This window comes from Dasypus novemcinctus, chromosome 18, assembly GCF_030445035.2.
Source record: "Dasypus novemcinctus isolate mDasNov1 chromosome 18, mDasNov1.1.hap2, whole genome shotgun sequence".
NCBI lineage: Eukaryota > Metazoa > Chordata > Mammalia > Cingulata > Dasypodidae > Dasypus > Dasypus novemcinctus.
This window is the reverse complement of record NC_080690.1, coordinates 71130236-71139212: the sequence shown is the minus strand read 5'-3', so window position 1 is coordinate 71139212 and position 8977 is coordinate 71130236. Positions and strand designations below refer to the sequence as shown.

The 8977-nt window shown below is 65.2% G+C and overlaps 1 protein-coding gene across 1 annotated transcript; it reads left to right on the top strand.

Moving 5' to 3' along the window:
* The first annotated feature begins 4876 nt into the window (after nt 1–4876).
* IL4I1 (interleukin 4 induced 1) lies at nt 4877–8418 on the top strand. The gene is made up of 7 exons (XM_058280656.1): nt 4877–4958; nt 5037–5278; nt 5687–5799; nt 6174–6375; nt 6930–6998; nt 7086–7222; nt 7521–8418. Exons 1-7 carry the CDS (start codon nt 4946–4948, stop codon nt 8401–8403), a joined length of 1659 nt encoding a protein of 552 aa, XP_058136639.1. The 5' UTR covers nt 4877–4945; the 3' UTR covers nt 8404–8418.
* The last annotated feature ends 559 nt before the right edge of the window (nt 8419–8977 follow it).

The following is an 8977-nucleotide window of genomic DNA, read 5'->3' as shown; positions in this document are numbered from 1 at the left end:
ACGGGAGAGGGTGGGAGGGAGCTGGAGAGGAAGGCCTTGACCCCCACTGCCCCTCTGAGGGAGCGGCCCCTGTGGCAGAGGCTCCAGCCAGGGCCCATATCTGACCCCTCATCCCCTAGAAATTAGGAAGTGGCTTGTATTTCCCTTCATTTATTTGTTCACCAGCCACTTGTGATCACCTCCTGTATGGAGGCCCTGATCTGGGGTGATGAGAATGGAACACAAGTCCCAGGATCAGAGAAGTGTGCCCTTGCTTCCAATCCATGTATATAGTCCTACTGTTGTGCGTATTAAAGCTTAGCAAAGCTTAATTGCTTCCTTAGAGTTGTAGTTTTAAAAGAGAATTTCTTGTATTTTCTTCGCATGCCCCAAGGGATCCGGTACCCCGCTCTAAAGAACATAGCCGTTATAATAAACTGGGGTGGTCACATGGAGGAATAGCTGCAGGGGCGGGGTCCCAAGGACTGCAGCACGACCAGCAGCTGACAGCCACCCTGTGAATGCCAGCGTCCTTGTAACTGCAGTTTCCCTTTCCAGGACGAAAACAGATGTGCTTCCTTGCCAGTCCAGACAAAGGGCCTCTTCTTAAGTTCTTCGTTAATTAATAGGAAGACAACAAATGTGACTAAGTTTGGAATCAGGCTTTTAAAGGTGACTCTCCTCTGTAAGCCCTTACTGCCTTTCTCCTCCTCCTTTCTCCTCCCTAGTGGCAATTGGACTGATGACAGCTTTCTTTAATCCTCAGAAAGGCAGGTCGGATGACTCAGTACCTTGTGACCCGAGCCCTCCCCAGCCCTAGAGGGGTCCCCTCCCCCAGAGGGCCAGCTGGGCGCCGGGAGGGTCTGGTCTCAAACAGCTGGAGATTTCCAGAGCCAGGGAGGGTGAGGCAGGACGCCAGCCCTGACTGTAGCAGGCGCCATTTTCCAAGATGTACATGCTCCTACCATGGCCCAGTGCAAGGCCAGCGTGGGGCCCCTGAGTGCGAACCTGGGGGGAGGTAAGCTCTGCAGGCGCAGGGAGTCCACTTCAGGGGCAGAGGTAAGTAAGAGGTCGTGCCAGGGGCTCTGAACCTTTTTGTTCCACAGACCACCCCTTTGCCGGTCAGGTGAAAACCACGCACCCTTACAATTCCACACTATACTGCGTATTAGTTAATAAACACATCACACCCGCACCAATACGTCCTCACGAGAATAATGGTTTTTGAATTTCAATTCAAGCTCACAGACCCCTTGTTAAGAACTCCTGGTGGGAAGTGATGAGGTTTTAGGACTCCTTACCTTTGTTTTTAATACAAATTGATTGAATGGTAAGTTTTTAGTTTTCTTTTTGAAAAAAATCTTTTTTATAAATTTTTGGTGATGGTTTGCAAAGCGGAACAAAAACAAATTTGAGCAGTCAGCTCCAGCACACCACTGCGCGCAGTTTTCAGTCAGCCCCACCTAGATTCTCTGGGCGCCCTCAGGCACCAGGAGCCCCCACCCTCAGGAGCCAGGTCTGGCTCGACACCCGCCAGCCCGAGGCAGACTCAAGCCACCCTGGGTCCCACAGGCCACAGCACTGGCCCTTCGGGCCCTCGTCTGGGCCCCCCACCCCCCTCACCTCCAGGGACCATGACCGTTCAACCCTGTGACCGCCAAGATTTCCCCGTGGCACGGGGCTCCCGCCTGACCCCTGCCCCTCAGGAGACAGGCCAGGCACGCGCTCTGACCAGACACTGGCTCAAACGCAACGTGAATCCTGGGAATGGTGAACCGTTAAAAAAAAGACGAGACAATTGGAACCTTGAATGTTGATTTAAGGATATTAGGAAGTGTCATCTTTAAGTGATGGCGGGATCGTATTTTAGCTTTTGAAAAGTAGGTAAGTGCTCATCTTGTAGAGCAGAGGCGGCGGGCTGCGGCCCCACCCGCTTCGTGACGTCTCCTGGGCACCGCGCGTCCCTCTGCCTCTGCCGCTGCCTGGAGCTCCAGGGCAGAGCTGCGTAGCTGTCACAGACGCTGCGCCTGCGAGCCTCAAATCCTTCCCGCCCGTCCCAGAAAATGTTTGCCCTGCTGTAGAGAAACGTTCTCAAGTCTTTACCTGTGAAATAATGAGATGTCTCAGATTTGCTTTAAATAACTCATGGGGGGTGGGAGGGGGACAAAGTGGGTTGAGTGGTTTTCTGTGTGTTTGGCATTTTCCACAATTAAAAGCTTTTGGGAAAGAGAGGCTGCCCTCCACAGCCTCCCCCCTGCTCTGACCCCACACCAGGACCTGCTATCTCTGATCTAAGGAGGGACTCAGGACACCCACCACCACCTGCCCGGTCCTGCATGCCCCCGACGATGACTTCTGTCCCAGGCTAACCAGAAAGGCCATGGGCACTGAGAGAGCCCCCCAGCACCAGCCGTGCCGTGAGTGCCCAGCCGGGCCCGGGGCTTCCGGAAACCAGGGGAGGAGGGGCGGGGGTCCTGTGGGAAGGGTGCCCCAGCCAGGCCCAGGTAAGGCTCCGCTGCGCCCCACACCCCTCCCCCCACCGAGGCTGCGACTCCCCGTCTCCCGCCGGGCCCACCTGGCCCCCAGGCCCCAGCCCCGAGCCCAGCTCCGGGCGGCCCTGAGTGCCAGCTGCCCTAGTGGGCTCACAGGGCCCTCACTGGCCGACCCCAAACCAAACCAAGTCACCAGGAAGCCAGCCAGGCAGGGGTTGCCATGAAAGACTATTGGCACCTGAGAGGCTTAACGTTTCTTCCCCCCAGCAGCCCCATCATAAAACTGAGATATCCCAGATCCACCTGGAGCAAACCATGTGAGCTCACAGGACCTCGCCCCCCAGCCCCCGGCCCCCGGCCCTCACGCACATCTACAGCCTCGGTGCCTAACCCACCCACCCTGCTGACCAGAAGCCTCACCAGCCCAAATCCCTTTTTCCTGTGGTTCTTTCCGCCCTCATCTACACCCTAAATTGGCCCTAACGCTTCTCAGTCCCGTAAGCATTATCGGGAAGGGCTCCAGGAGGTCCTGATGTTTCTGGCAATGGATGTTAGCATCAGCCTGGCCCAGCGCATCCCTGTTCCTAACTTTACCTGGCCGCCTGGCCCATCTGATGCATTCTTGCTTCATACTAAGATGAACTTGGATTTTTAAAACTTACAAAACACGTGCTGAATGAAGAACACATGAAATACAGGAAAAAGCCCAAGGGCCAAAAGCCATCCCCAAGTTACCCACAAGCCCTCACCCTAAAGTACCCGCTGAGAAACACTCTGCCATGTGGCCTTTCCAGGGCCAGCGACCCTTGTGCGGAGCGGGAGAGAACTTGCCCGCCCCAGTCCACAGCAAAGGGGGTGATGGGGGCCGCGGGCCAGGCCTCCTGGGAGCAAACGGGCTCTGCTGCCCCCAGCGGGGGCTTCTGGGACAGCCGTACCCACCAGAGTATACAGGGTCTCAAGCATCTGGCCCTGAGTTAAACGCCGCCAGTCAGCGGCCACTGTCATTTTATCGGTAGCTGGGACCGCATCAGCCTCTGCGGCCTGGGCTCCCTGCCCCTGCCCACTGGCCCCGGGACTCCTGGGAAGGGTCTGTCTCCCGGCTGGGCTGAGGCTGGCCCTGCACTTCTCTGTGCTTGGAGCTGCCCCATGAGGGAACGACAGGGTGGCCCCAGGGTCCCAGTCCAGACAAGCCCGAGGAGCCCTGCAGCACCACTTCCCTCCCGTCCCTCTTGGAGAGAAGCCACCTCGGGGGCAGGGGCAGTTGGGTTCTGGGGTCCCGAGTGCTGCTGTGTCCTGTCCCACTCCGGGCCCCAGGCAAGCTCCAGCCCCCTCTAGGGCCCCGCAGGGCAGGGTGGGGATTAGAGGAGAGTCCCTTTACTCAGGACCCTGCTGAGGCACCGGCTGAGGCCAGGAGGGCCACAGCGCGGCGCCCCGGGCAGCCCTGCCTGCGCACTGAGGGACGGCTCCCGCCGTGTTTCGCTGGCCTTCGGGTCGTGTCGGGGCCCACGCTCCAGCCCCGAGTCCTCCTTCTTGGTCATTGCTCGGCTGCCTGTCCCCGCACTGTGTTTTCTGACACACACATGTGCCCTCCAAGGCCCCAGGAAACCACATCCCTCTTTGATCTACTGTTGGGATTTTCCACCTTCCCTTGCTCTTTCTCAGCAACTAGAGAAGCTGCCCTTCCGGCCTTCCTCCTCAGCCCTCACGCTGAGAAAAATCCCCCAACTGCTTCTCCACCCCCCTACTTCAGTGGGTCCCGCCACACGTCCCATCGGCCCCTCAGCCCCAGCCCAGAAGCCGTGAGGCCCAGCTGCCCCGGGCGACCCCAGGAAGGGGCGTCTGGGGAGGGGAGCACCCCTAGAAGGGAACCAAGGGCTGCCCAGGGACAGCAGCCCCGCGGCCGGAGACCCCAGGAGTCCAGGGGGCAGAGCGAGCACAAGGGGTGGCAGCAACGGGCACCCAGCGAGCGCAGCTGGGGCAGGCCGAGGGGGAAGCACGGGGGCCTGAGCCATTATTTCAGGCCTTCCGCCCACCCCCAGAACTATTTGGGGCGAGAGAAGAAAATAGGCTGTTTCCTTCCCCCGAGCCCCCTCCCCCAGCCACCCCCGCGGCCTCAGCCGGGCTTCTCGCTCCTGACCCTGCAGCTCCAGGAAGGCGGTTTCGTTTCCCCCAGCCAGATTTCCCAAAGAGGGGGGGCGGGGCTTAGCCAATTTAGGGACTGAGAAGGGGGACCCGCCAGACACAGGCACGGCAGCCAGGGGAGGTGGTGCTGCTGTGTGCTGAGGCGGAGGCGGTGGAGGCTGGGAGGACGGGGCGGGGGGCAGATGAGCCGGCAGGGAGGGTCGGCGACGCAGTCAGGGCAGGCACCCTGCAGTAGCCGGGGAGGGCGCCGGGCGGCGCGCAGGAGACGGAGCCAGGCCCCTCTCTGAGGCCCTTGCCCCGCTCCACCCAGACACCGCGCCCACCTGCGAAGCATGGCCCTGCGGGGTAAGTCGGCAGGGAGGGGCCTGGGGCCTCCCCGGCCTCCCCTCCACCTGCCACTGACCCTGCCCTCCTTCCCCCCAGTCGTGGGCCGCCTCCTCCTCCTCGTGCCCACCTGCCTCGTCCTGGCAGCCTCCCTCGACTGGAAGGCCTCCGACAGCCAGGACCCCTTCGACAAGTGCACGCACGACCCTGACTACGAGCAGCTGCTCAAGGTGGTCACCTTGGGCCTCAACCGGACCTTGAAGCCCCACAGGGTGATTGTGGTTGGGGCCGGCGTGGCCGGGCTGGTGGCCGCCAAGGTGCTCAGCGACACCGGGCACAAGGTAAGTGCTGCCTGCAGTCTGCCTTCAGTCCTTCCTGCTGCGGGTGGACCCGGCCACGTCCCTGCTAGAGAGGTGGACAGAGGCAGGTGGGGGAGGAGACGCCCTGAGCCTGAAAGCCCCTGCTCTAGCCCCGGTACTAGCAGCTCCCTGGCAGAGGGAAGTCCCTCCAGGGGGCTGCCGCTGCTGGTGGAGGTGGAAAGGCCACCCGGGGGGAAGGCCCCTGAGGTCTAACCACGGTCCCACTCCCTGACTCCGAAAATGAGCATGGGGACTGAGGACTCGGGGAGCTGGGAAGTCCCTCTGCAAGAGAAGCGGCCTGTGGCCGCCCCCACCTCCAAGTCCTGCTGCAGGGGGCTGCCAGGGGTCCAGAGGAGGAGCTGAAGGGCCCTGCCCCACCCCTCCCCTCAGGTCACCATCCTGGAGGCAGATAGCAGGATCGGGGGCCGCATCTTTACCTACCGGGACCCGAAGACAGGTTGGATCGGGGAGCTGGGTGCCATGCGCATGCCCAGCTCGCACAGGTGAGGGTGGCTTGGCCTCCAGGTGGGTGCAGGAACCCCGGCTCCGGCCACTGCTAAGTTGCCTCAGCCTCAGGCCAGTGGACCCCGACCCCTCCTAACCCCCAGCTCCAGCTCCCCCAAGGCCCAGGCGGAACCCCTGGCCCACGACCTTTCTCCAAACCGCCCCCATTCCCCGCTCAACCCCAGCTCCAGCTCCTCCCCAGCTCCTGGTCCTGCCTGCAGCCGTCCCACCTGACTGCGATTTCACCCCCATCCCCAGCACCAGGGACCCCAAGTCCATCTCCAGCCACCCTACCCGCCTCCTTCCTTCTCCCAGGCCCAGTGGGGAGAAGGGATGGGCTCCAGCCCTCACCCAGGATCCTCCATGCCCTCAGGATCCTCCACGAGCTCTGCAAGAGCCTGGGACTCAACCTGACCAAATTCACACAGTACGATGAGAACACGTGGATCCAGGTGAACGGCCTGAAGCTGCGCAGCTACGTGGTGGACAAGATGCCAGAGAAGCTGGGCTACGCCCTGTTGCCCCGGGAGAAGGGCCACTCGCCCGAGGAGATCTACCAGATGGCACTCAACAGGGTGCGCTGCTACCCGCGCCTCCTCAACCCTGGCCTCCTGCCCCCGCCCTCCCCTCCCGTCTCCCACGCCGGCTCTTCTGTCTTTAGTTCCCAAAAGCGGCCTGGGCCCGCCCCTGAGCTCAGCAGCCTGCCCTGAGCCCACTGATGGGTTCCCCCATCTCACAGTGATCCCACCCCCCAGCCACGGGCAGACCCGCTGCCATCCGACGGCCCTGCGGTCCCCAGTCCCACCCCTCCTGCTCCCGCTCTTGCCGCGTCCCCTCCGCGCTGTCCTTTGTCCAGCTCAGGCCTGCTCCTCTGCCCCAGGGCCCGCGCCCCAGCCTCCTCCCTGGCTGCCCCGGGTCTGCCCACACCTAGAGCCGGCCCACCCTCCCCCGCTCCTGCCCTTCCCGAGGAACTGCTCGCGGGACGAGGGGGCAGCGGGTGCAGCCTCGTGCAGGAGGCCGCGGGCCAGGGCGCGGCGGGAGGGTGGCGCCGTGTGCGGCGGCCGGGCTGGGGCCCCGGGGCCGGGCGGCGGGCGCTGGCGAGGCCCGCGCAGCACGTGGCTCCCCGCAGGCCGTCAAGGACGTCCGGAGGCTGGGCTGCAAGCAGGCCATGAGGAAGTTCGACAAGTACACGCTGCTGGTGAGCGCGCGGCGCTGCCGGCCCGGGCGGGGGGCGCGGGGGCCCAGGGGCGGCCGCCGCGCCCTCACCGCCGCCTCCCGTCCCCAGGGCTACCTCCTCGGGGAGGGCAACCTGAGCCAGCCGGCCACGCAGCTCCTGGGCGACGTGCTGTCCAAGGACGGCTTCTTCTACCTCAGCTTCGCCGAGGCCCTGCGCGCCCACAGCTGCCTCAGCGACCGGCTCCGGTGAGGGCGGGGCCGGGGCCGGGCGGGGCCAATCGGGGCGAGTCACGGGCGGGAGGGGCGGGACTGAGCTGGCGGGCTGAGCCAATCGGGGCGAGTCACGGGTGGGAGGGGCGGGACTGAGCTGGCGGGCTGAGCCAATGGGGGCGAGTCACGGGCGGGGGGGCGGGGCCGGGCGCGGGGAGAGCGCCGGGAGGGGCGGGACCGGCGCCGGGAGGGGGCGGGACGGGGCCGGGAGGGGCGGGACCGGCGCCGGGAGGGGGCGGGGCGAGCGCCGGTCACGCCCCCCCGCCCCCCGCAGGTACAGCCGCATCGTGGGCGGCTGGGACCTGCTGCCGCGCGCGCTGCTGAGCTCGCTGTCGGGCCCCGTGCTGCTGCGCGCGCCGGTCGTGGAGGTGAGGCAGGGCCCGCACGACGTGCAGGTGCACATCTCGGCCCCGCTGGCGAGCGGCCGGCAGAAGTCGCTGACGGCCGACGTGGTGCTGCTGACGGTCACCGGGCCCGCGCTGCAGCGCATCCTCTTCCGGCCGCCGCTCGCGCGCCGGCGGCGGGAGGCGCTGCACGGGCTGCACTACGTGCCGGCCACCAAGGTGTACCTGAGCTTCCGCCGGCCCTTCTGGCACGACGAGCACATCGAGGGCGGCCACTCGAGCACCGACCGCCCGTCGCGCACCATCTTCTACCCGCCGCCCGGCCAGGGCGCGCTGCTGCTGGCCTCGTACACGTGGTCGGACGCGGCGGCCGCGTTCGCGGGCCTGAGCCAGGAGGCGGCGCTGCGCGTGGCGCTCGACGACGTGGCCGAGCTGCACGGGCCGCTCGTGTACCGGCTGTGGGACGGCACCGGCGTGGTCAAGCGCTGGGCGGAGGACCCGCACAGCCAGGGCGGCTTCGTGGTGCAGCCGCCGGCCTCCTCGTACGGCAACGCCCAGGACAGGACCAGTCTCGACTGGGCGGCCCCCTACGGCCGCATCTACTTCGCCGGCGAGCACACGGCGCTCCCGCACGGCTGGGTGGAGACGGCCGTCAAGTCGGCGCTGCGGGCCGCCCTGAGGATCAACTGCCGGCAGGGTGACTCGCCGTCGCCCGACCGCCCGTGGCCTTCCCTGAAGGGGGCGGTCACCTACCCCCCAGCCTACCACCCGGTGTCTGTCCCGCACACCACCCGCAAGAAAACCCTGCATTAAAGTATTTTTGGAAAAGCCGCGTGGCCGGCCTCCTCCCCGGCTCTCCCCGACTCTGCCTCCAGGACCTCGGCAAGCTGCCCGTGCTTCTCCCCGACGGCGGGGCCCCGGGGGCGGGGGCGGGAGGGCAGCAGGGGCCCCGCCTTGCACGCTGGTGAAGGGCACCCACAGCGACCACCCGGCCCTCGCCAGGCGGAGGGGAGCAGCACAGATGGGTCCGAGACCAGCAGCAGGACACCCGAGGGCTCAACATCACCAGTTTATTCTCACGCAACAGGCGGGACAGGCGGGCGACGCACTCGGCAGCCCCGCACATTTTCACTCGGTCCTGTCCGCGTATGCCCCGCACTGGGAGGTGGGCTCTGCAACCCGAGCACCCCTCACTCCTCCAAAAGCCCCAAGGTCAAGCGGGGAAGGGGCCCGGCCTGCCCTCCCTATCACTCACCCCCTGAGAGCCTCCCCCGCCGCCTCGCCGGGCCAGGGTTGGGTGGTCAGGGCCGCGCCGCGTGCGGGACACCAGCCTACGCGGGAAGAGGCCCGCCAGCCTCCAGGCCGGCTCCACCCGGCCGCCCTTCCC

What these genes read in the sequence shown, in the direction of transcription:
- IL4I1 (XM_058280656.1), top strand. An exon ending in TCAGCGACACCGGGCACAAG is followed by an intron (nt 5,279 to 5,686) that starts GTAAGTGCTGCC and finishes CCCTCCCCTCAG; the next exon opens with GTCACCATCCTGGAGGCAGA. An exon ending in TGCCTCAGCGACCGGCTCCG is followed by an intron (nt 7,223 to 7,520) that starts GTGAGGGCGGGG and finishes CGCCCCCCGCAG; the next exon opens with GTACAGCCGCATCGTGGGCG.